The sequence below is a fragment of the Salmo salar genome, chromosome ssa05 (genome assembly GCF_905237065.1).
Source record: "Salmo salar chromosome ssa05, Ssal_v3.1, whole genome shotgun sequence".
Classification (NCBI taxonomy): domain Eukaryota; kingdom Metazoa; phylum Chordata; class Actinopteri; order Salmoniformes; family Salmonidae; genus Salmo; species Salmo salar.
The window spans coordinates 12,243,007-12,268,180 of NC_059446.1; the positions used below are offsets into that span (position 1 = coordinate 12,243,007).

The 25,174-nt window shown below is 43.2% G+C and overlaps 1 protein-coding gene across 1 annotated transcript; it reads right to left on the minus strand.

Annotated features, from left to right (window-relative positions):
- Positions 1-2,774: 2,774 nt before the first annotated feature.
- Positions 2,775-24,976, minus strand: LOC106604320 (zinc finger protein 711). Its single transcript, XM_045719394.1, has 11 exons — positions 24,742-24,976; positions 23,442-23,521; positions 23,094-23,191; positions 22,311-22,852; positions 21,685-22,279; positions 19,033-19,182; positions 17,195-17,338; positions 16,735-16,872; positions 12,418-12,558; positions 7,538-7,704; positions 2,775-6,392 (listed from the first exon to the last, which is right to left on the minus strand). Exons 3-11 carry the CDS (start codon positions 23,170-23,172, stop codon positions 5,271-5,273), a joined length of 3,078 nt encoding a protein of 1,025 aa, XP_045575350.1. The 5' UTR covers positions 23,173-23,191; positions 23,442-23,521; positions 24,742-24,976; the 3' UTR covers positions 2,775-5,270.
- Between the last annotated feature and the right edge of the window lie 198 nt (positions 24,977-25,174).

Below are 25,174 nucleotides of genomic sequence, written 5' to 3' on the forward strand. Positions count from 1 at the left end.
CCAGAGGAAAACTACAAACAATGCATGCAGGGCAGAATCAGGCCAATATCCACTAATAATAAAAACTCAAAAAAGATTAATGAAGTTTTGGAAACATCTAAAATACAGTGACCCCCTCTCATATCATTACCAAGCCCTGCAATGCCAAGAGCTGAGCAAAGAAAAGAGTCCCCTCATCGAGCTGGTCCTGGGGCTATTCACAAACCTGTTCTACTAACCTGTTCTACTAATCTGCTCTACTAACACACTGAAGCCTCAGGACCAGAACATCCAATCAATCAGATCAAAACAAATTAAAACAGTCAAAACAAAACTACATGACTTATTGGGAAACACAAACACAAAGCAAAATGCAGTGCTATCTGGCCCTAAATCTACAGTACACCGTGGCAAACTATTTGACCATGGTTACTGATCATAACCTGAGAAAAACCTTGACAAAGTACAGGCTCAGTGGGCACTGCCTTGTCATTGAGAAGGGTAGACACAGGAAAACCTGGCTCCCTGTAGAGGAAAGGCTGTGCAACCACTGCACCACAGCAGAACCTGAGACAGAGCTGCATTTCCTGACAAAATGTAAAAAATATAAAACAATTAGGATCATTTCCCCAAATTTCAAACCCTTATTCAAGGTTTCAAAGACCTCTGACTAGAATAGCCTACCCGTCCTGTTGGGGGAGGACGCAGAGAGCTGTGGGTTGGCAGCGCACTACATTGTTGCCTGTCATAAGATGAGGGACAGTGTCTGACGGACCAACCAACCTGCACATGTCCTCTATGCTTATTGTTATTGTGTGGTTATTTTGACCATTTGTTATTGTTGTTACTGTTGTCCCATTACATTTACATTTTAGTAGACGCTCTTATCCAGAGCGACTTACAGTAGTGAATGCATACATTTCATACATTTTCTCTCCGTACTGGTCCCCCGTGGGAATCGAACCCACAACCCTGGCATTGCAAACACCATGCTCTACCAACTGAGCCACACGGTGTTCCCTCACTTGACAAATGGATTATTATTAATATGTTAATATTGTAAATCTCCAAAGTAAGCTTTGGCAATATGTACATTGTTACGTCATGACAATAAAGCAAATTGAATTGAATTGAGCGGGATCATTAAAGGCAGAAAGTAGGAAGACATAAAGGCCTCTTCTTATTGATCTCACTGTTCTCAGCAGCTTTACCTTGCAGACAGCAGCACTTAGTAAGTGGTGTATGTGATATATTCAGTGCATCAACCATGGGAATATGACGTTGCATTCCTCTTCCACTCCCCGGTGCCCATAGCAACGATGCGAAACCACCTGTCCTATTCCGTGTCCCTCCTGTGAGAGGCATGGTTAATCAGCATCTACACAGAGAGATTATTAACATATTACTGTTACTACTGTCTCTAAACCATTATTAACATTTCCGGGATGTCCTTGTCCAATCGCGCTCTAGGCTACTCCTTGTGGTGGGCACGCTGACTTCGGTGACCAGTTGTACGGTGTTTCCTCCTTGGTGCGGCTGGCTTCCGGGTTAAGCGAGCAGTGTGTCAAGAAGCAGTGCGGCTTGGCAGGGTCATGTTTCAGAGGATGCATGGCTCTCCACATTAGCCTCTCCCGAGACCGTACGGGAGTTGCAGTGATGGGACAAGACTGCAACTACCAATTGGATATCACAACAAATAGGTAAAAAGTTTAAAAAATAAATAGATATATTTCTAAAATAAACGATATTCTATATCTTTATCAGTAGGTCCAATGGATCAAATTGAGGGTCATGTATGATGTCAATTTCAATGTGGATGATGCCACAACCCCTCTAAAAAAGGACAGAACGTTGTCTTCCCGAAATCCTTCAGCAGGATTCTAGCCAGAGCATCCCTTCCACAGAATACTAAATTAGGCTGGCCAACTTGATGTAGCCCAGAGCATCCCTTCTACTGAATATTAATTAGGCTGGCCAACTTGATGCAGCCCAGAGCATCCCTTCTAATATTAATTAGGCTGGCCTACTTGAAGCCCAGCCTTCATCTTCTCAACTACAGGACTAACGCCCCCCAGCGTCCATCCTCTCCGTCTGGGTTCATTTCTACCAGTGGACATACAGTCAGTGTGAGCATCCCAAAAGGCACCGTGTTCCCTATACAACCCATAGGGCTCTGGTCAACACGTAAGTGCACTATGTAGGGAATATGGTGCCTTTTGGAATACAAGCCAGGGTGAGCGCTCTGTCTCAGGGTTCATTTAAACGGTCTTGCCTGGAGAATCAATCCTGATGTATGGAAGGAGAGAAGCACAGAAGTGCTGACATCACTTCATCACAGTTCGATAAGTTCTGTCTCTTAGAGGGAGCAGCATGGTAGCGTCACATATAAAGTCTGTCCCAAATGGAACCATATTCCCCATGTAGTGCACTACTTTTTTTACAAGGCCCTTAGAGCTCTAGTCAAAAGTAGTGCACCATATGGGGAATAGGGTGCCATTTGGGACAAATATTGGAAAAGTACTCCTTCCCCATTTTCAATATGGTAACCCACTCTTGACCTAAGTTAATTACTAGGTATTTATATGATCATTTATGTTAGTTGTCATACTATTCAAATGAGTAATACCTTATCGGTAAAGCTTGATATAACGTTTGAATTTTCCTACATTTCCATGGAGTTAGACCGCCATCTTGTGGTGATGATTGAGCAAGAGAAGACATTCTATTCCCTAGTCGTGCACTACTCACTAGAGCCTTTGAGGCTCTAAATGCCCCCCAAAAAGGACAGCAAAAACTAAAAAGATAATAGTTTATTTTGGTTGCTCCTCACCAGTAGTTTCTGAACAAATCAGACAACAAAAAAAGTACAAGAAAATGCATACATTTTTTTTTTAACACAATTCATTTCATGGCCAGCCTACTATGTGAATACTTTGTGCATACTTTAAGACTCCAACGACAATCTCTCCACCCTTGTAGTTAAGGTGTGTGTAGCCAAGTGACTGTGGGGTTGCTGGACACCAGTGAGCAGAAATCTCAACAGAAAGACCAACTAATTACCTATCAGATATCAAAACAGAAGAGTTCATTAGACAGCTTTCTATTGATAATACATTTTGATGAATACTGGTCACTACCGTCCCACTACAGGCCCTGAAATACCCACAACTCTTTTCCAACACTCATATTGTCTCATTCAGGGAATATACATTATACACCCTTTGCGTACATGTAAAATGAACAAAATAATAGTTAAAGTGCTTTCTACTGACTCAAACACACAATCTCTTTACACGGCATATGTTTGAGACTTAAAATCACTTTACTTTTCAGATGTCTGTTTTAGCAGAGCTCAGTGCATGAGAAGAAACAGAACATAAGACATGACCATCAGATGGTTGGCTTGTGTGTGACCACATCTGTGTTCTATGTGATGACACACACATCATATACACAACTTACAGCGGCATTCACAAGGTCATTTACACACCTTATAGTGGCATTCACAAGGTCATTTACACAACTTACAGTGGCATTCACAAGGTCAAAAAATGGTGGTGACAACTGCTGAAGTTTTTTTTACCAAACATACAGAACCATCTGTCCAACAAACACCAAAACATTAAACAAGTTTAATTAATAATAAATTGGCACTGTTAAGAAACAAAACAAAGTTCTGTTTGTTTTTTAAAATGAGTTGGTTTCGTAGCTCGTAGGTTAAGGTGCTTGTGTAAACATTGTTCCACTCTGACCTCACAGGTGGACCACCCAAACAGGACCCACAGGCTCATAATGACATGATTGTGATTCAGATTGCCTTTAAAACAAACCGTATTAGGGTATAAACCAAGTTATTGGGAGGATACTTAGACCTGGGTTCAAAAACTATTTGTAATCATTTCAAATACATACCTTCGCTGGGCTTGCCTGGCACAACGGAACCAACCGATTCGCAAAAGTCCACTCTAGGCAGGATAAAGGAAATGCTAAACGTATAAGAAATATTTAAAAAATGATTTGAACCCAGGTTTGAAGATACTAGTCGGTAGCAGAGCATTGCAGCTCTCTAGTATGCACTAGTTTGATCCACTAGTTTGATCCACTAGTTTGATCCAGATACAGTCTGGTGAGATAGAGAGAAGAACAGGCCTGAGTGACGTTCTCAAATAACCACTTCCTGTATTAGAGGACTATGTCCTTCTGTCCATTTCTTTCTCCCAGAGATTCAACAGGTACACACAGACATATTTTGAGACCCTGAAAAAAATGTTCATCATAGGGTGAATCCTCTCTGCAGATAAATAAATACAGAAAGATGTTCATCATAGGGTGAATCCTCTCTCTGCAGATAAATAAATACAGAAAGATGTTCATCATAGGGTGAATCCTCTCTGCAGATAAATAAATACAGAAAGATGTTCATCATAGGGTGAATCCTCTCTCTGCAGATAAATAAATACAGAAAGATGTTCATCATAGGGTGAATCCTCTCTCTGCAGATAAATAAATACAGAAAGATGTTCATCATAGGGTGAATCCTCTCTCTGCAGATAAATAAATACAGAAAGATGTTCATCATAGGGTGAATCCTCTCTCTGCAGATAAATAAATACAGAAAGATGTTCATCATAGGGTGAATCCTCTCTCTGCAGATAAATAAATACAGAAAGATGTTCATCATAGGGTGAATCCTCTCTCTGCAGATAAATAAATACAGAAAGATGTTCATCATAGGGTGAATCCTCTCTCTGCAGATAAATAAATACAGAAAGATGTTCATCATAGGGTGAATCCTCTCTCTGCAGATAAATAAATACAGAAAGATGTTCATCATAGGGTGAATCCTCTCTCTGCAGATAAATAAATACAGAAAGATGTTCATCATAGGGTGAATCCTCTCTCTGCAGATAAATAAATACAGAAAGATGTTCATCATAGGGTGAATCCTCTCTCTGCAGATAAATAAATACAGAAAGTGACAGGCGGCCCCACTGACAACATATACACTGGTTTTAAACTTCACCAACTTCCACCACATGCTTAGTTTGATTACTCCTGGGGGAGAGGAAATGGGGGGAGGGGCCTGGTGAGACCTATCCTACTCTATACAACCAGTAGAAAAAGAGAAGCAGTCAGTCAGAATGTTATCATCGCTAGCAGTCTAAATGTACCATTCCATCCTTGTCAACAGCCTAAATGTGTTCCCCCTTCATCGTGTGAAAAAGGTCTACATAGACTAAGGAGTGAGTGTGTCAGTCTGTCTGTCCGGGTAACGTTGTGTCAACATTGTATTAGCAACGTTCCATCAGCATATCTTTGTGATGCCTGGCTATGTGCTGGCTCTTCTCCGAGGGCCTTCTGAAGCCTTTACAACAGTAGTCACAGCAGTGGGGGTATTCCTTGGTGTGGATGGAGATCACGTGGCGTTTGAATCCTGAAGCGTCCGGGCTGTTGTACTCGCAGTACTGACACTGGTACACCTTCCTCCCGCTGTGGGTCTTCATGTGTTTCTTCAGCTCCGTGGACTGGCGGAACCCTCGCCGGCAGCGTTTACACTTAAAGGGGAGGTCCTTGGTGTGAACGGACAGGATGTGTCTGCTGAGGGTGAAAGGGTCAGAGGTTGTGAAGTTACAGTGCCTGCACTGGTGCACCTTGCTGCCCTTGTGTGTCTCTGAGTGTTTCTTCAGCTCAGAGGGCCGGTGGAAGCCCTTCTCACACACGTCACACTGGTGAGGGAAGTCTTTGGTGTGAACAGATATAATGTGTCGTTTTAGATCAGAGGAGTTGGTGCTCTTGTGTTCACAGTGGGGACACTGGTGGGTCTTGTGGCCCTGCACCATCTCTGTGTGCCGCTGCAGCTCCCCCTCGTCTGCATAGGCCTGGGGGCAGTGGCCACACTTAAAAGGCAGGTCGGCACCGTGCTTGCTCTTGATGTGAGTCTTTAGGTTGGACTGGTCTGCACAGCGAAAGTCACAGTGCGGGCAGCAGTATGGCTTCTCGCCCGTGTGGGTCCGCATGTGCTTCTTGAGCTCTGACGGGTGACGGAAGCCTTTAGCGCACTCCACGCACACGTGGGCGAAGTTCCTACTGTGAACGGCCAATAGGTGGCGGTTGAGGAGCCCCTGCTCTGCAGTCTCATAGTCACAGTACTTACAGTGGTGCAGTTTGGATTCCTTGTCCCTCAGGATCAGCTTGTTAGACCCTAGCTGGCTGTCTTCATGGTAACGCCGGGTGTACTCCGTGTACTCTGGGGTGGTCCTGTTGCATTCTGGGTAGTCTGTGGTGGTCCTGTTGTATTCTGTGTACTCTGGGGTGGTCCTGTTGTATTCTGGGTAGTCTGGGGAAGAGGTTCTGTCTCTGTCACTGCGATGGACCAGTAGCTTGTGGGACTCCAGGTGGTTGTGGAAGTTGACCTTCAAAAACAAAACAGAATATATTTGTAGTGCATTTTACAGACAGGTCACAAGAGCAACACACTTAAGAGGGAGGAGTTACAACATATATTATAAAACGGGTTGTCTGGATCCTGATTGGTTGATGTGCAGGAGTTATGGGACAACAACTCACGCAAAATACCATGACCTATTAATCTCATAAATCCACTGTCCAGCAGACCAGGCAGGAAATTCATCAATTTAATTTTGTTTTTGTATTCTGAAGTTTCTACCCAAGTGTACTGGTCATGAGTTATTTTCTCATGTTTTGACCCTGTCGTTAATGCTAATCATTCTATTCATTCGATGTTGCGATGCCATTTGACCTTGCTATGCTAAACAAATCATTGGCATGTAGCTAGCTAGCAGAGAGTCAATGATGATGCTGAGAGACAAGCACTTCAATAAAATAATGAAAAAAAAAAACAGCACACAATTTTTTCCATGCTACTATTTGGTTTGCAACAGTTGGGGGGAAGGGGGGTTTCTCCCCTGCCAATAGGCTAGCTAGCCCAAGAATGAACCTGAAACTAATAATTCACCATGGAAACCGGAAACACTCAGAAATCCATGAATTCTATTTGTCATTTATTTGAATCATTATTTTATTGAAGTGCTTGTCTCTCAGCATCATCATTGACTCTCTGCTAGCTAGCTACATGCCAATGATTTGTTTAGCATAGCAAGGTCAAATGGCATCGCAACATCGAATGATTAGCATTAACGACAGGGTCAAAACATGAGAAAATAACTCATGACCAGTACACTTGGGTAGAAACTTCAGAATACAAAAACAAAATGTACTCATTAAAATAATGTTTTTAATTCTAAAATGTCCTTCATATTTTAATGAATAAATATATGTTTGCAACCATTTTACAAAAAGTTCTAACGCCCTCGAACCTGGGAATTATCGCGGGACAACTCCCTCCAAGGCAGTATCCTGACCCTTGACTTCGCCTTGGGCCTCAGAACAACCCTTGTCTGATAATTCCCAGGTTCTCAGGCATTATTTCTTAAATAACATAAAAGAAGAAAGAATGAAGGGGAGAAGAAAAGAGGAGAATAATAACAGAAAAAGTCCAATGACGGGAACATCAAGAGATATGAGAGATGACAGAGACCTTTTTGTTGGTGGTGAAGTCACAGTCGGTACACTGGTACTTCTTAACGTGGTGGTCAGGATGGTTCTTCATGTGGCACTTGAGGAAGCCTTGTGACCTGAACTTCTTACCACAGATGTGACAGGGGTAGACGGTCAGGGGCATGCCGTCTGGACCGATGATCAAAGCTGAGAGGAGACAGAGGGGAAATCTATTTAGCCTTTAATTATCCAGGTGAGCCAATTAAGAACGTATGACCACAGCTGACCAGACAGACAAAGAGCAGAGATGCACAACATGGCCAAAGGTATGTGGACACCACTTCAAATTAGTGGATTAGTCTATTTCAGCCACACCCATTGCTGACAGGTGTATAAATTCGAGCACACAGCCAAGCAATCTCCATAGACAAACATTGGCAGTAGAACAACCTTATTGAAGAGCTCAGTGACTTTCAACGTGGCACCATCGTAGGGTGCCACCTTTCCGACAAGTAATTTCGTCCTGCTAGAGCTGCCCGGGTCAACTGGAAGTGAGGTTATTGTGAAATGGAAACATTTAGGAGCAACAATGGCTCAGTAGCAAAGTGGTAGGCCACACAAGCTCACAGAATGGGACCGCCGAGTGCTGAAACGCAACAAAAAAATGTCTGTCCTCGGTTGCAACACTTGCTACAGAGTTCCAAAATGTATGTTCCAAGATGGCGTAGCAGTCGGACGTGTGTTTTGTCTTGTCACGTGTATATAGTTGTTTTCCTAGTTTTTTTCATATATTTTAATCTCACTTTCCATCTACGGACAGAATATACTCTCCTATAACCCGCCTCACCCAATGTGGTACGGATCTGCTATTTTTATACTTTGGAACCGGAACCCCCTTCAGAAGCTAGCCAGCTAACTAGCTAGTAGTCAGTTAGCCACTGCTAGAGGTCCTCACCGTTAACTCGGACACCAGCCAGCCTCAGCTTGGTCAATACCTGCCAGTCTGCACAGCGCAATATCAACCCAGAGCATATAGGACTGCTTTTTCTCTACCCCATCTCCGGATTCCTACAGCAAGCTCAGGACCTTTACACCGGATCATCACAGCTAACTAGCTGCAATCCGAGTGGCTACTCCTGGCTAGCGCCTCGGTCCCGAAGCAAGCACCAGTTAGCCTCGAGCTAGGCCCATCTCCCAGCTAGTTGTAAAGGTCTACCTGCTCATTGGACCCTATGATCACTCGGCTACACATGCCTCTCCCCAACGTCAATATGCCTTGTCTACTGCTGTTTAGGTTAGTTATTATTGTTTTATTTCACAGTAGAGCAGCCTTTAGCCATATTCTTACCCTACTCCTCCTCTGGTCCTCTGGTGATGTTGAGGTTAACCCAGGCCCTGTAGCCCCCAGCTCCACAGCTATTCCCTAGGCGCTCTCATTTGTTGACTTCTGTAACCGTAAAAGCCTTCGTTTCATGCATGTTAACTAGAAGTCGACCGATTAATTGGAATGGCCGATTTCAAGTTTTCTTAACAATCGGAAATCGTATTTATTTTGTTTACCTTTATTTAACTAGGCAAGTCAGTTAACCTCTTACATCTAGACGTTCCGCTAGCGGAACACCTGCTCCAATATCCAATGATAGGCGTGGCGCGAATTACAAATTCCTCAAAAATCCAAAAACGTCAATTTTTCAAACATATGACTATTTTACACCATTTTAAAGACAAGACTCTCCTTTATCTGACCACACTGTCCGATTTCAAAAAGGCTTTACAGCGAAAGCAAAACATTAGATTATGTCAGCAGAGTACCCAGCCAGAAATAATCAGACACCCATTTTTCAAGCTAGCATATAATGTCACAAAAAACAAAACCACAGCTAAATGCAGCACTAACCTTTGATGATCTTCATCAGATGACACGCCTAGGACATTATGTTATACAATACATGCATGTTTTGTTCAATCAAGTTCATATTTATATCAAAAAACAGCTTTTTACATTAGCATGTGACGTTCAGAACTAGCATTCCCAGGCTCTCAGAACCCGGGAAAAAGCTGAATGATGTCGAGGCAGCCCCTGGCTGAAAAACATTAGCGCCTTTGGTAAGTGGTCTATCAGAGGACAATGAGACTGAGGCGCGTGCACGAGGGGACCCCATGTTTTTATTTTCTCTCTTTGTACTAAAACACGGTTTCCCGGTCGGAATATTATCGCTTTTTTACGAGAAAAATGGCATAAAAATTGATTTTAAACAGCGGTTGACATGCTTCGAAGTACGGTAGTGGAATATTTCGAAATGTTTTGTCACGAAACGCATCGGGCGCGTCACCCTTCTTTACCCTTTCGGATAGCGTCTTGAACGCACGAACAAAACAGAGGATATTTGAACATAACTATGGATTATTTTGAACCAAACCAACATTTATTATTGAAGTAGAAGTCCTGGGAGTGCATTCTGACGAAGAACAGCAAAGGTAATAACATTTTTCTTATAGTAAATCTGACTTTGGTGAGGGCTAAACTTGGTGGGTGTCTAAATAGCTAGCCCTGTGATGCCGGGCTATCTACTCAGAATATTGCAAATGTGCTTTCACCGAAAAGCTATTTTAAAAATCGGACATAGCGAGTGCATAAAGGAGTTCTGTATCTATAATTCTTAAAATATTTGTTATGTTTTTTTTCTCCTTCCAGTTCTCTGCTGCTAATGACTGGAACAAATTTCATTATTTTTTTTTTAAATAAAAGATAAATCGCTGGAGACTTACATCTCACTCTCTATCTTTAAGCATCAGCTGTCAGAGCAGCTTACCGATGTACCTGTACACAGCCCATCTGTAAATAGCACACCAAACTACCTCATCCCCATACTGTTATAAATAATTGTTTTGTATCTCTACTTGCACATCATCTGCACATCTATCACTCCAGTGTTAATGCTAAATTGTAACTACTTCGCCTCTATTCCCTATTTATTGCCTTACCTCCCTAATCTTACTACATTTGCACACACTGTACATAGAAAAAAAGTATATTGTGTTTTTGACTGTACGTTTGTTTATTCCATGTGTAACTCTGTGTGGTTGTTTTTGTTGCACTGCTTTGCTTTATCTTGGCCAGGTCGCAGTTGTAAATTAGAACTTGTTCTCAACTGGCCTACCTTGGTTAAATAAAAGTGAAAAAAATTATAAAAAAATAAAAAAATGCCTCGAAGCGCGTCAGCACAAGAACTGTTCGTTGGTAGCTTCATGAAATGGGTTTCCATGGCCGAGCGGCCACACACAAGCCTAAGATCTCCATGCGCAATGACAAGCGTCGGAGCGGTGTACAGCTCACCGCCAATGGACTCTGGAGCAGTGGAAACACGTTCTCTGGAGTGATGAATCACGCTTCATCATCTGGCAGTCCAACAAACAAATTTGGTGGATGCCAGGAGAACGCTACCTACCCGAGAACGCTACCTTCCGCCGTGCACAAAGCGAGGTCCATACAGAAATGGTTTGTCGAGATCAGTGTGAAGAACTTGTCTGGCCTGCACAGAGCCCTGACCTCAACCCCATCGAACACCTTTGGAATGAATTGGAACGCCGACTTAGAGCCAGGCCTAATCGCCCAGCATCAGTGCCCGACCTCACCAATGCTCGTGGTTGAATGAAAGCAAGTCCCCGCAGCAATGCTCCAACATCTAGTGGAAAGCCTTCCCAGACGAGTGGAGGCTGTTACAGCAGCAAAGGGGGAGACAAACACCATATTAATGCCCATGATTTTGGAATGAGATGTTTGTCTAGCAGGTGTCCACATACTTTTGACCATGTAGTGTATATTACCGAGGAGCAGATCAAAACTCACACAAGGTCTAAGAGCAGAATTTCAAGAAACAAAAAGGAAGAATCAGGGAATCTCTGCCATGTTTTCAACCCTCTGATCATTTTATATATTAAGGAGACATAACTAGTTGCATGTTCTTTGAGCTCATGTCAGACGAAGGGATAATGTAATGTCTGTCTGTACCGGTCTGGCACTGCCGTGACAATGTAATGTCTGTCTGTACCGGTCTGGAACTGCCGTGATAATGTAATGTCTGTACCGGTCTGGCACTGCCGTGATAATGTAATGTCTGTCTGTACCGGTTTGGCACTGCCGTGATAATGTAATGTCTGTCTGTCTGTACCGGTCTGGCACTGCCGTGATAATGTAATGTCTGTCTGTACCGGTCTGGAACTGCCGTGATAATGTAATATCTGTACCGGTCTGGCACTGCCGTGATAATGTAATGTCTGTCTGTACCGGTCTGGCACTGCCGTGATAATGTAATGTCTGTCTGTACCGGTCTGGCACTGCCGTGATAATGTAATGTCTGTCTGTACCGGTCTGGCACTGCCGTGATAATGTAATGTCTGTCTGTACCGGTCTGGCACTGCCGTGATAATGTAATGTCTGTCTGTACCGGTCTGGAACTGCCGTGATAATGTAATGTCTGTCTGTACCGGTCTGGCACTGCCGTGATAATGTAATGTCTGTACCGGTCTGGCACTGCCGTGATAATGTAATGTCTGTACCGGTCTGGCACTGCCGTGATAATGTAATGTCTGTACCGGTCTGGCACTGCCGTGATAATGTAATGTCTGTACCGGTCTGGCACTGCCGTGATAATGTAATGTCTGTACCGGTCTGGCACTGCCGTGATAATGTAATGTCTGTACCGGTCTGGCACTGCCGTGATAATGTAATGTCTGTACCGGTCTGGCACTGCCGTGATAATGTAATGTCTGTACCGGTCTGGCACTGCCGTGATAATGTAATGTCTGTACCGGTCTGGCACTGCCGTGATAATGTAATGTCTGTACCGGTCTGGCACTGCCGTGATAATGTAATGTCTGTACCGGTCTGGCACTGCCGTGATAATGTAATGTCTGTACCGGTCTGGCACTGCCGTGTCTCGCCATTCCTCTTCTTCTTCTTGATCTTCTGTTTGAGGGCTCTGTTGGTGTCCTGACCATCTCTGATCTGAAGGTATGGCCTGGTCCCTCCATTCTTCACTGCGTCCACACTGTTGTTATCTACATTTAAACAGCAGGAGAAACAGACTTATCTACATATAAAAACACATTAAGCCCCACCCTCTTCAACACACACACACAAATTGGCGAGGGCACTAGAACAGTCTGCAACACCCAGCCTCAACCTACTAGAATCTGAAGTCAAATGTCTACCGTTTGCTGATGATCTGGTGCTTCTGTCCCCAACCAAGGAGGGCCTACAGCAGCACCTAGATCTTCTGCACAGATTCTGTCGGACCAGTTGCCAGGACCACAAATACAAATTCCAACTTAGACACCGTTCACCTAGAGCACACAAAAAACTATACATACCTCGGCCTAAACATCAGCACCACAGGTAACTTCCACAAAGCTGTGAACGATCTGAGAGACAAGAAGGGCCTTCTACGCCATCAAAAGGAACATAAAATTCAACATACCAATTAGGATCTAGCTAAAAATACTTGAATCAGTTATAGAACCCATTGCCCTTTATGGTTGTGAAATCTGGGGTCCGCTCACCAACCAATAATTCACAAAACAAGAAACACCAAATTGAGACTCTGCATGCAGAATTCTGAAAAAATATCCTTTATGTACAACGTAAAACACCAAATAATGCATGCAGAGCAGAATTAGGACGATACCCGCTAATTATCCAAATCCAGAAAAGAGATGTTAAATTCTACAACCACCTAAAAGGAAGGTGATTCCCAAACCTTCCATAATAAAGCCATCACCTACAGAGAAATCAACCTGGAGAAGAGTCCCCTAAGCAAGCTGGTCCTGGGGCTCTGTTCACAAACACAAGCACACCCCACAGAGCCCCAGGACAGCAACACAATTAGACCCAACCAAATCATGAGAAAACAAAAAGATAATTACTTGACACATTCGAAAGAATTAACAAAAAAACAGAGCAAACTAGAATGCTATTTGGTCCTAAACAGAGAGTACACAGTGGCAGAATACCTGACCACTGTGACTGACCCAAAATAAAGGAAAGCTTTGACTACTTACAGACTCCGTGACCATAGCCTTGCTATTATAGGCAGACCTGGCTCTCAACAGAAGACAGGCTACGTGCACACCGCCCACAAAATGAGGTGGAAACTGAGCTGCACTTCCTAACCTCCTGCCAAATGTATGACCATATTAGAGACACATATTTCCTTCAGATAACAGACCCATAAAGAATTTGAAAACAATCCCAATTTGATCAAGTCACATATGTACTGGGTGAAATACCACCGAGTGCCATCACAAAGGCACCCCATATTTAGATGCATTTTCCCTGTTGTACTTTAACAATCTGCACATTGTTACAACACTGAATATAGCCATAATGACATCTAAAATGGGTCTAATCTTCAAACTTTTGTGAGTGTAATGTTTGCTGTTCATTTTATTGTTTATTTCACTTCAATTTATTTTCTATTTCACTTGCTTTGGCAATGTAAACACGATCCCCATGCCAATAAAGCCCTTTAAATTGAATTACACAGCAGGGGAGGAGAAAGACTTATTTAAACTGCACAAAAACAAAACGCAACATCAAACAATTTCTAAGATTTTACTGAGTTACAGTTCATAAGGAAATCAGTTAATTCATTAGGCCCTAATCTATGGATCTCACATGACTGGGAATACAGATATGCATCTATTGGTCACAGATACCTTAAAACAAAAAGGTAGGGCCTTGGATCACAAAACCAGTCAGTATCTGGTGTGACCACCACCTGCCTCATGCAGCGCGACACATCTCCTTCACATAGAGTTGATCAGGCTGTTGATTGTGGCCTGTTGTCCCACTCCTCTTCAATGGCTGTAAGAAGTTGCTGGACACTGGGAACTGGAACATGCTGTCGTACACGTCAATCCACAGCATCCCAAACATGCTCAATGGGTGACATGTCTGGAGAATATTTAAGCCATGAAAGAACTGGGACAGTTTCAGCTTTCAGGAATTGTGTACAGATCCTTGCGACATGGGGCCGTGCATTATCATGCTGAAACATGAGGTGATGGTGGTGGATAACGTAGGACTCCCGGCAGTTTGTGCAGACATTCTTCGGTTGTGCAAACCCACCGTTTCATCAGCTTGTCTGGGTGGCTCGTTTCAGACCATCCACAGGTGAAGAAGCCGGATGTGGAGGTCCTGTCTGGCGTGGTTATATGTGGTCTGCAGTTTTGAGGTCGGTTAGACGTACTGTCAAATTCTCTAAAACAACGTTGGAGGTGGCTTATGGTAGAGCAATTAACATTCAATTCTCTGGCAAAAACTCTGGTGGACATTCCTGCAGTAAGCATGCCAATTGCACGCTTCCTCAAAACTTGAGACATCTGTGGCATTGTGTTGTGTGAGAAAACTGCACAGTCTAGTGTGGCATTTTATTGTCCTAAGCACAAGGTGCACTTGTGTAATGATCATGCTGTTTAATCAGCTTCTTGATATGCCACGCCTGACAGATGGATGGATTATCTTGGCAAAGTATAAATGCTCACTAACAGGGATGTAAAAAAATTTGTGCACAAAATCTGAGAGAAATAAGCATTTTGTGCGTATGGAACATTTCAGGGATCTTTAATTTCAGCTCATGAAACCAACACTTCACATGTTGCGTTTATATTTTTGTTCAGTGTAATAGCATATAGATACATTAATGTGTACTGTATATATATATATATATATATATATATATATATATATAAACAGCAGGGGAGGAGAAATAAGGTTTAGAAAATACTAAAACAAGCACTACTCCTGAAAGGTCTGTGTGTGCGCCCGTGTACACGTTTTACTATACTTTTGAGTACCAGAAGTCCTCACAAGAATAGTAAACCAACTAAATTCAGAAAAGTGAGGGCATTTTGCCGGCTTAGGCAATATCTGATTTTGAATGGGAATTAACTGTTGGTCCCCAAAAAGTCAACATAAGTATAGTAAGACTCAGGGCAACGGGTTTCAACGTCCATCGTGAAACGAGAGATGAGAAACTCGGTGAATACCGGCCAACCTCGTATTTAGAAGTTACTTTCCTGTAACAAATTGTTTTCCCGTTTCATTTTTTTTGGTTTAAACCCAAGCCCTCTGTTGGCTACTCTTACCCTCAGCCTACTATAACGAAAGCTGCTTCAACTGCAATTTGGCTGGTTCAATATATTTTATGATAATATTTCATTTTACATGGATTTATTGTTGTTGAAAAACAGATTGGTTTTGTTTAATTTGATTAAAACCAAACTTATTAGAATGATTCAGTGTCCTGGTTTAACGGTGAGAACGTCCGTGTGACTGCGATCTGTAAGACAGTTCCAACATGTACATAAAACATATTTGGAAGCAGTATAACGGGTGAAGGGACATTCTCCCTTTCTCTTTACATGGGATCTTTGTCCAGCTGCTGTGAACAGTTTGGATGTGCGTAAAACCACAGCCTGCGGTGTTTAAAAATGACATGCCCGCAGGAAGCAATTATGGTGCCTGTAAGTGTATTTAGACATTTAGCTTATTTAAAAACAAGTTTTTTTCTTTAGAATTGTATTACAATTATTCTCTCTTTTTAAGCCTAAAATAATAACAATTAATTTAATCATGCTTATTGACAACGTTTGGCATGTCCATGCTCAGTCCTAATGTAATTGACTGTAGGCCCTGTAGTGCTGATTGTATGTATATATTTCCACATTAAAGCCATGCAATTACTTAGAACAATGTGGACTGCAAACAGGTTCGAGCCAACATATTCAGCAAAGACGGGATAGGTCTATATTTTGTTATTTTGTTTCTGTAAGCTGTTTAACAAACTATAAAACAAACTAACATTGGAATTGGAGTTGATTCCAAGGCAATACATAAAAGATAGTAAATACACAACCACATATTTAGCCATGGAGCATGTTACGATCGGCAAGTGAGGGGCCAAGCCCCGACAAAAGCCACAATTTGTTTATTCATCAAACCTCCAGGGCTACCTCCAGGGCTACCTCCAGGGCTACCTCCAGGGCTACCTCCAGGGCTACCTCCAGGGCTACCTCCAGGGCTACCTCCAGGGCTACCTCCAGGGCTTGGACTTACCATTGCGTTAGGTTTGTTAAAAATAGAGCCCATAGTTGTGTGTGTGTTATATCCAGATTAAGGAATGCTGTTATTAATGAATATAAAACCAGTTGACGCAACAAATCCGTATTTCTTACCGTAGGCAGCAGCCCAGGAGACAGGGACTAACATCTTGCTGTTTGGAGAGTCATCTAGCTGGTTCTCCTGGACTGCAGAGGTCTCCTCCTCTCCTACAATCACCTCCATGTACACCTGCTCTGCCATGTCTGACACATCTGTAAACGCAGACAGATTCAGTAACAACCCTTACCTTCCTCCTCAACCACCTACACCTGCTAAGCCATGTCGGCCACGTCTGGAAAACAGAGCGACACAGACATGTACAGAACATGCACAAACACTTGACTTGCACAAAGTCCTCTTCAAATCCTTCTGAACGGCACCTGTGAAAGCTATTTGTTGGAGAGAAAACAAATGAAGAATAATGAACCTATCCAGGCGTGTTTGATCACATGATAGGACAGGTGAAATTAAGGGTTCCACTAACAAGCCTTCACAGATGGGGAGTTCTTTTTTTAAAGAAGAGTGTTTACTCACTGATATCTTCCTCTGACTGGGCGTGGTCCTTCACAGCCATGTAGACCATCCTCTCCCCCCGGCCATGTCTGCTTCCTCCCCCAGACTCCAACACAGCATGGTGGCCATTATGGAAGTCACTCTCAGACACCACCTCGGTCCCACCTACAGACAAAGACAGTAACCACACTTCAATACACAGTTTTTAATGCTAGTAGAGTTTCAGAGTGTTCAATAGACAGTTTAATGCTAGTAGAGTTCCAGAGTGTTCAATAGACAGTTTAATGCTAGTAGAGTTCCAGAGTGTTCAATAGACAGTTTAATGCTAGTAGAGTTCCAGAGTGTTCAATAGACAGAGACAGTTTGATGCTAGTAGAGTTTGAGTGTTCAGACAGTTTAATGCTAGTAGAGTTTCAGAGTGTTCAATACACAGTTTTTAATGCTAGTAGAGTTTCAGAGTGTTCAACAGACAGTTTTTAAATGCTAGTAAAGTTTCAGAGTGTTCAACAGACAGTTTTTAATGCTAGTAGAGTTTCACAGTGTTTAATGGTCACATGTTTAGGGTTGCAGGTGTGATTGCAGGGTACATTGAAAATCTTAGGCTTCGAGCTCCAACATGCAGGACTAGTGAAATATAATAAAAACGATAGAAATAGCACTATAACTGTTTTGAATAAATAAAGTTATACTATATAAAAACAAAGTTGCGATAGCTGTGATGGAAACAGGAAGTTTTGGTACAATTTTATAGATGCTGACAGATAATTTGTCAATTATTCGACATGGTGGGATCGTTGTATGACGGTAAAATTAATTACACGAGAAAACGCCTTTATGTGCAAATATTGATATAGAATAACCATATGGAAGTATACTTGGGAGTCACGCGATGATATGTTGTGTGGTCCTCCCAATACAACGGGAAACCATGCAGTTTATTAGGCTATAGATGAAATAAGTTGTGATGAACTTCACAGGGTGCTGAAAGTGCACTGTGACATTGATGCTCCTTTCAATAAATATCGAGGGTCTTATTCTGGTGAGATGATGCTTGACTGCTGTTTGACAAATAATCTACATCTGTCTGTTGTCCATAATAATGTCATTATGTAGACTAGCCTACCCTCACTTTATCTGAGAGCTGTTGTACTCAGACCAGAGTAGACACATTTGCTATTTAAAACGCAACAGTTAGTTTTGTCACAATCAGTTGAGTTGAAAATGATGGAAACACATTTAACTTTTACTTTTTATTCAGTACATGAAAACGTAAGCGAAAAAGTACATTTTGTGTGCACTACGTCATCACGCACTGATTTTATATACAAAAAGTAAATTTTGGGGAAATAGCACTGATGGGAAAATGCGCATATTTTCTTATGTAGATTTTGGAATATTTGCATAAAAATCTGTCACCAATTGGATGGAAACCTAGCTAGTCACACACAGTTTATGTTCTATCTACTCCTCCAGGGAACACTTACCATCTAAACTATCATTTCCATGTATGTAGCTGATACTTCACGTTAGAAGATAGTTTAATGCCATTCAGAATATGAAAATGATGCTTCACGTTTCAATTGACACGTGGCTCTTGAAATGTTGGCCTCGTTGATGAAAGAATGGCGCTTTCAAGACAAGTGGGAACTCTGAAATAACCGAGGTCAAATCATGACGTCGGCGATCTTCAGGCCAGAAAGTTGGAGCTCTAGAAAGATGCCAGAGTTTCCGAGTTGGATGACCGTTCAAACCGATTATTCCCCAGTCGGAGCTCTTTTTTTCTGCGTTCCCAGTGGTCTTGAAAGCACTGAAGTCGGAGAGTTCCCAGTTGTTTTGAACGAGATAGAAGTATCACTCACCTATCTCCACATCGTCATCAGCCTCGGCTTTGAAGATGTAGACCTTGATGACCTCTGACCCCTCCTTGTTGGATTCTTCGTCATGCATCACCTCAGTAGTGATCTCTAGAGGAGTGTCTCCTCTGTCCAGCTTCTCACCAACGTCATCCACTGGATGGACGGACACACACACACAAAGATTACAGTAGTGATCTCTAGAGGAGTATCTCCTCTGTCCAGCTTCACACCAACATCATCATCCACTGGATGGACACACAACACATGACAGTAAGCTTTTACCCAGCAGCAGGGTAGGACAATACCAAGGACATGGAAGGCAAAAATGGTCAAAAGAGTTATTGTAGCCTATTCATTTGCAGTGGTTGTAAACATTGATTCAAATTAGGGCTGTCCCCAATTAGGCGACTGGTCGCTTGGTCATTAGGCTGTTGGTCGACCGAGATGGTTTTAGGTCGAGCAGTAACACACATACATACATACATACATACATACATACATACATATACACACATGCATGCATACATATACACACACAGTACCAGACAAAAGTTTGGACACCCCTACTCAAAGATTTTTCTTTATTTTTTACTATTTTCTACATTGTAGAATAATAGTGAAGACATCAAAACTATGAAATAACACATGTAGTAACCAAAAAAGGTGTTAAACAAATCAAAATATTTTATATAATGAGATTCTTCCAAGTAGCCACCCTTTGCCTTGATGACAGCTTTGCACACTCTTGGCATTCTCTCAAACAGCTTCATGAGGTAGTCACCTGGACTGCTTTTCCAACAGTCTTGAAGGAGTTCCCACATATGCTGAACGCTTGTTGGATGCTTTTCCTTCACTCTGCGGTCCAACTCATCCTAGACTCTAGACTAAAAGCCAATTTATGCTTGATTCTAAAATGTTGTCAGAGGCCCATATGGAAGGTGTGACGCAATTGCGTTGCCTCCAATAGGCCAAATCGAGCTCTGTGCCACATAGTCAATGAGCCCCCTAAATTTTGTAACAATGAAGAGGGCTCTGAATAGCTCCGCATTGACATGATTGGTTGACGGTAGGGGGAAGCGGTACACCCTGTATAAATAGAAACTCACTTCCTTGACAACAGCTCTGCACTGCTCCGCGAAGCGCAAGAAGTATGGATGCCCCGACTTCTGCTGAGGCTAAATCACGGTAAATGCCGACTTCGGCATTCGTCTCTCTACCGCCAATTTGCGCACATTCATTGTCTCATAACTTCATTGTGTGAATTGGTTGCGTTTGATTGTTAGTGTCTATCGATTCCATTTTACATATATCACCACTGTACATGTACCCTTCATTCCTAATCTACAATGTTTGTTACGGTCATTTGTTTAATCCATTCAATATTATTCCAGTCTTCCTGTTGTCAGTGTCAATGTGGACACGTTTGCAGAGTGCACAACCTATGCCTGGTACACTTGTGAAAAACAACTTTTGGTTTATTTAATTTATGAGTTCTGTCAAATTAGTCATTGTCTTTTGTTTGGAGCACTCCTGTCAAATGTTGAGTAAGGACACACACACATGGAAGTAGGCCCATAGGCTACCTGGCATGCGCGCAAATGTAGACATAAATGTGCCCATTTGGGGATCTGATAGTATTTCTGATTGGCTTAACACACCACCACCTGTGGAGCTTCTCAAAGTAATGTTTTCTTCACCTCAAACAGCAAGCAAACAAATTCTGTTTTTACATCCATTGAGAATGACAATAGTTCCTCAATGTATTTGAAAAAATCTTTCCAGCTCTCTTTTGATAACCCCTCAGCGTGAAAGGGAAAAATGTGATTCTGTGATCCAGTGAAAACATCATAAAATATGCTTCTTATCAGTGCTCGACTGTAATAGGTTCCGGTACTCATTTTGGGTGCTGTTTATATTTAGGTGCAGGAGCTCCACAATACTTTTTAGCTAATATTCTATAAGAGGAACAAGTTCGATAGTTCTAGCTTCAGGCTGGACACATGTTAATTGTTGACACAATGTTTCAAGTTTGTTGCAGACAGGCCATGTGTAGCCAATGGGAATTATAGGATTTGTTTTAATTATTTTATTTTTTTTAAATCAGGATATTTTCTATCTGCAGGCTGTAAGGTTTTTATTTGTTTTTACATAGTTGGCAATGGAAGTAACGTTTTAGGTTTGTATCATTTTCATTTAGATTTGGATAGAATTTTTATTAACCACATGACAATGATTGAGATATGAAGACGTCATTATTAATTAAATTAAACTTTCATAAAAATGTGAATATGAAAACCATAACTGTCACGTAGATCGGTAGAAATGGTAAGATAAATTGGCATTCCACATGAGAAAGATTGCCGACTCCTCGTGTAGCCTATTACTGGAAACTTCAGGAGAGTAATGGCAGAAAGCCAGCAGGAGCGGGAGGATAGTTGGTTCTAGATCTCTGGCACCCTCTTAAGGCATCAAACTGTCAATGCACATAGATGATTTTATTAAAACACATAGGGTGTGTCTATATGGAAAAATACATGTTTAAAAACTAACCAATCCATTGGTCGAAAGAAGGGACAGCCCTAATATCACTGATCATAGCAAATCATTCAATAAAATCAAGCCTCATTAGTCTGTTTGTAGGGCTAGTTGACTCACAGGAGATCATGAGGTAGTCCTCCTCATCAGTCTGCAGAGAGACAGCCTCCACGTCCACCGGCAGCTCCTCGTGGGCCTGGATCACTGGCTCCTCCTCCCCCACCGACACCTCCTGGTCCAAGCCCTCCAACCCGTCCTCCTCCTCCTGGTGCTCCACAAAAAGCTGGTCTGGCATGTGGTGGTGGTGATGGTGGACTGAGCCCTGGATGAGGTCTGAGGTTAGAACATGGTGATGGTGAGAGTCTATAGCCTCCTCGATGGCCACGTCGGAACCCAGCAAGTGTTCGTGTCCGATTTCAGGGCCTTCAATCACCTCAGTCTCTAGATATTCCTCTAGGACTTCCACCTCCGCTTCGAGGCCCTCCACTTCCGCCTCCGCTTCGAGGCCCTCCACTTCCGCCTCCAGGCCCTCCACCTCCAGGCCCTCCACCTCCAGGCCCTCCACCTCCAGGCCCTCCACTTCCACCTCCGCTTCGAGGCCCTCCACCTCCAGGCCCTCCACCTCCAGGCCCTCCACCTCCAGGCCCTCCACCTCCAGGCCCTCCACTTCCGCCTCCAGGCCCTCCACTTCCGCCTCCAGGCCCTCCACTTCCGCCTGCCTCCACCTCCGCCTCCAGGCCCTCCACTTCCACCTCCGCCTCCAGGCCCTCCACCTCCGCCTCCAGGCCCTCCACTTCCACCTCCGCCTCCAGGCCCTCCACTTCCACCTCCGCCTCCAGGCCCTCCACTTCCACCTCCGCCTCCAGGCCCTCCACTTCCACCTCCGCCTCCAGGCCCTCCACTTCCACCTCCGCCTCCAGGCCCTCCATTTCCAGGCCCTCCACTTCCACCTCCGCCTCCAGGCCCTCCACTTCCACCTCCGCCTCCAGGCCCTCCACTTCCACCTCCGCCTCCAGGCCCTCCACTTCCACCTCCGCCTCCAGGCCCTCCACTTCCACCTCCGCCTCCAGGCCCTCGACCATCTGTGTCTCTAGCTCCACCACCTCCGCTCCAAAGCCTTCAACTTCCGTCTCTAGGCCTTCCACCTGCGTCTCGAGGCCCTGCACCTCCAGGCCGTGCTCCAGCAGGATGCCTTCGTCCGTCATGACATCAGACAGGAGCATGCCCTCAGGCACAGACACCAAAATGTGATCCCCGTCGATGTGGGCCAGGCCCCTCATTCCTGCCACTGCACAGGGAAACAGTAAGAGGGGGAAGATTATTACAGGAATGTTTTTCCACTGCAGCCCTGGTTTGGCCTGAGGCATTTCCAGGCTTTCGTCTTAGTTGAAAAGCACCAAAAAAAAGGTACATCTACACAAGACATTGCTGTAGTGTGTTCAGCATCTAACTTTGCATGAGGCATTGGGCTATCAAGTGAAGGCTAATGAACCCAAAGGATACATTATCACAAGGCTATATTGACCTACCAAAGTCTTGCATGATCATGGTGTGAGGCATCTTTAACTCCTGTGTGTGTAGCTCCAGGATCCCTCCGCCGTGGTCCATCTCTTTGATCTGAAAAAGGCTTAAATAAAAGTATTCATGTTAGGCCTACACATCCTTTCAAGAGGTTCAATACTCGTTACACACTATGTGAATTCAGGAATGTCAGATGATTAGGGCCGGTATCCAGAAAGTATCTCAGAGTAGGAGTGCTGAACTAGGATCAGTTTGGCTTTTAGATCAAAATGAATAATATTATATGGACAGATCCCAGAGCAGCACACCTACTCAGAGACAGGCCCTGGATATGAATTACTGTCAGTGTGTATTACCTTCACATTTGATGCCAATGCTCTCTAAAATATGAACAATGTGTTGCTGGTGTTTCTTCCTTCCATTTGGGGAGAGAACCCTGCAAAGAATGGACAACAAACTGAGAAAGATGCCACTGAAAACATTGATCTTTCATCCAGGGAACACAAGAGGAAGTGTGGGAAAAACTGATGACATCACATATCCAGTAGATATCCTCTGTGTAAGCTATTTTATGATAAGGATACTGAAACTGCCGAATCCTAGCTACTGGCATAGCTGTGTCGGTCTTGACAAAATTAATGGCTGGAAAAATATGACCACATACTTAATTGGTGCTACTGTGGAAACTGTTGATTAGTTAACACTTGTTGATGCCATTTGAGTCAGTCCTAGCTCAGATGGAATATGACTGAATAATGAGATATTCGGTCATATTTCTATTATGCGACGGTCGAAAGAGACCTAGAACGGATATATAACGGTTGTTTTTCCTGCTTCTCAATTGCAATGATTTGAGCTGTCCCACACACGCCCACCATTCATTGCCCAATTTCATGGCTGCCTGGATTATGCAACTGTAGGGCATGCTGGCGAGCACTCGCTATTTAAAAAAAAAAAACGAACAGAACCAACTAGTTAGTGTTACTAATTCCACCTGATTGCCAAATGTTCGTGTTAACACTTGCAAACATCCACATTCATTGGGTGGCGGTGGGGTAGAGGGCTATCTGTATCGGGCTAGCCAGCTAGCTAATAACGAACTAAGTAAGCTTGTTCGGAGTTGTGCAGACGTTTTGCGGCAGATGTCGACATCTGGGGGGAAATTCCACAAACGCAACGTTGTGCAATACTGCAAAGAAAGGGATGTATATAACAGTAATAAGTCGTTGAACAGTGTGTATAGTGCTTGGTGGCTGTTATTTACGATATATGTATATATAAAACGTTGCGACCACAACAACCGTAGCTAGTTAGCCTCGATTCCGCCATTTTGGTTAGCTAGTTTGATAGCGTGTTTTAAAAATCCATAAAACCTTCATACATCAACGATTGGTGCTAAATGAACACCGTGACACGCGATCGATACCACAATAAATACAATCGACGTGTACATTCACAACATTGCTAGTAGCTAAACATTTATCGATGCATTTGTAATTGCGAAGGGACTTTAGCTAGCTAGCCTAACATGTTAGCTAGCGCATGCGGCATTATCAACCATGTTGTTTTTCGACGGGCTGTAGAAGGCCCGTAACGGCCGACTGGGCCCTAGTCTTATATTTGATATGCAATTTCAATCGTTTCGAAATGTTTTACCTTATTATGGACTCCTTCAAATGGATCGTCGATATGTCTCCTTTCTCGCTTGTGTCTGTTATTGTTTGGGTTTATTTTTCGACTCTAAGATAAATGCGGCCTGTACATTTGGATCCCCGGGCACTCTTTCCGAGGCCTGGGCCAATCACGTTGCTCGCTCGCAACCGAGGGCGGGTGGGCCAGACAATGCGTGGCCTCGTTTAGCGCTGATCCCTGTCTATTTGCGTCACGCAAGCGAGAGCTTTGAGTTCACATCGATATTGTCAAGTTGACACAAAGAGAATTGACTTACCTACTGATCAGGATTGTTACAGCAGTTGATGAAATAAGAATATACATGTGTTTGGTTATCGGACAGGGTTCAACATTGGATAGAGGACAGCAGGGCATTGAAGTTACAATTAATCATGTGCACACTCATCATTCATGTACC

Coding starts and splice junctions, on each gene's coding strand:
- LOC106604320 (XM_045719394.1), bottom strand. CDS start 23,172: ATGGACCACGGCGGAGGGATCCTGGAGCTACACACACAGGAGTTAAAG. Junction 7,705..12,417: donor GACACGGCAGTGCCAGACCG/GTACAGACATTA, acceptor GTCTCCTCTCAG/CTTTGATCATCGGTCCAGAC. Junction 6,393..7,537: donor ACTTCACCACCAACAAAAAG/GTCTCTGTCATC, acceptor TTGTTTTTGAAG/GTCAACTTCCACAACCACCT.